Source organism: Eimeria mitis, genomic scaffold, assembly GCF_000499745.2.
Source record: "Eimeria mitis Houghton genomic scaffold, Emh_scaff7903, whole genome shotgun sequence".
Lineage (NCBI taxonomy): Eukaryota > Apicomplexa > Conoidasida > Eucoccidiorida > Eimeriidae > Eimeria > Eimeria mitis.
Window position 1 is genome coordinate 1,182 of NW_013575807.1, and position 1,092 is coordinate 2,273.

The window sequence follows — 1,092 nt, forward strand, 5'->3', positions numbered from 1 at the left end:
CGGAAGCGACGCAGCCTGCACAGGCTTCTGAGCAGGATGCGAATACGTCCGCGACTTCTGACAACAACTCCAGCATGAACCCACAGGAGGTTGAGCCTCCCACGGAAACAAGCAATGCAGCCGCAGCTGAAAAGGAAGAAAAGTCAACTGATCGAGCAGGCGCTACTCCGAGTCCTCACACCAACGACAACCCCCAGAAGAATTTGTCTGCTGAAGGGACGCCGCGCAACAAGGACACAAACTCTTCAGATGGAAGTTTGGCTTTGGAAAATCACACAGAAGACGCTGCTCTTGGTTCCTCAATCGCTTCAACTCCTGCCGGTAGTGGCGGTGGCGTCTCCAGCGGGCGTCAAAAGGGAAAAAGCGGGGACCCCCTGAGTGCTAGTAACACTTCTGCTGATTCAAGTGGGGAGAAGGTGACTGAGAAGAATGTAGTAGAGCTGGAGCCGCCGTTGGTGGAAGACGGAGGGTCTGAGCTCAGTTCTTCTGAAAGCTCGGACTCCGATACAGAGGCTGAAGAGTTGCTTCGTATCGCAGCTGCAGATGCTTCTCAGCCCCAGCCTAACCCCTTGATGGATGCATTTCCTAGCCGTGCGGTGTTTCTTATGATCGACCAAAAAGAAGGCGCCCGCACTCTCATGTGAGGAAATATCTTCTGGGGCTGCAGACGACAGCTCGTGGTTGATCAACGAAATGCTAGACCCGACTGGCGACTTGTGTGTATTCTGCAGAAAACTGCCTGAGTTTGCCTGCAAACAACACCTGCTTGAGCCCTGCAGGCTCTGCACAGTTTGTACTTAGCCACGCCGGCACTACGAGTTGCACTCATTCGGAATATTCGTTGCAACTTCTTCTGTGCAGGGTGGATACAACAAACGGAGCGGTGATTGACGAATTCCGCACAGATTCCGGTGAGCAAGACTCTGCCTGATGGGGTGTACTAGCAGTGGAGAGCGCTGCCATTCTCGTTGAGTGGGTTTGTACGGCTGCAGTATTCTCCCTCTAAGCCAAGAGACGCTGACATTCTGCCTGCGCGCAGGTGAAAACGCAGACATCGGCGACGGCACAGGTGCTTGATCAGAACCCTGTGAC

General features: G+C 53.9%; 1 protein-coding gene across 1 annotated transcript in view; it reads left to right on the forward strand.

Annotated features, from left to right (window-relative positions):
* EMH_0093080 (uncharacterized protein) overlaps nucleotides 1-1,077 on the forward strand; it is a gene marked incomplete at both ends in the record, with an annotated part of 1,989 nt that extends 912 nt beyond the window's left edge. The window contains 3 exons of the mRNA XM_013501947.1: nucleotides 1-640; nucleotides 862-911; nucleotides 1,040-1,077. Coding sequence (XP_013357401.1) covers nucleotides 1-640; nucleotides 862-911; nucleotides 1,040-1,077 — 728 coding nt within the window. The remainder of the gene's footprint in view (nucleotides 641-861; nucleotides 912-1,039) is intronic.
* Nucleotides 1,078-1,092: the final 15 nt, after the last annotated feature.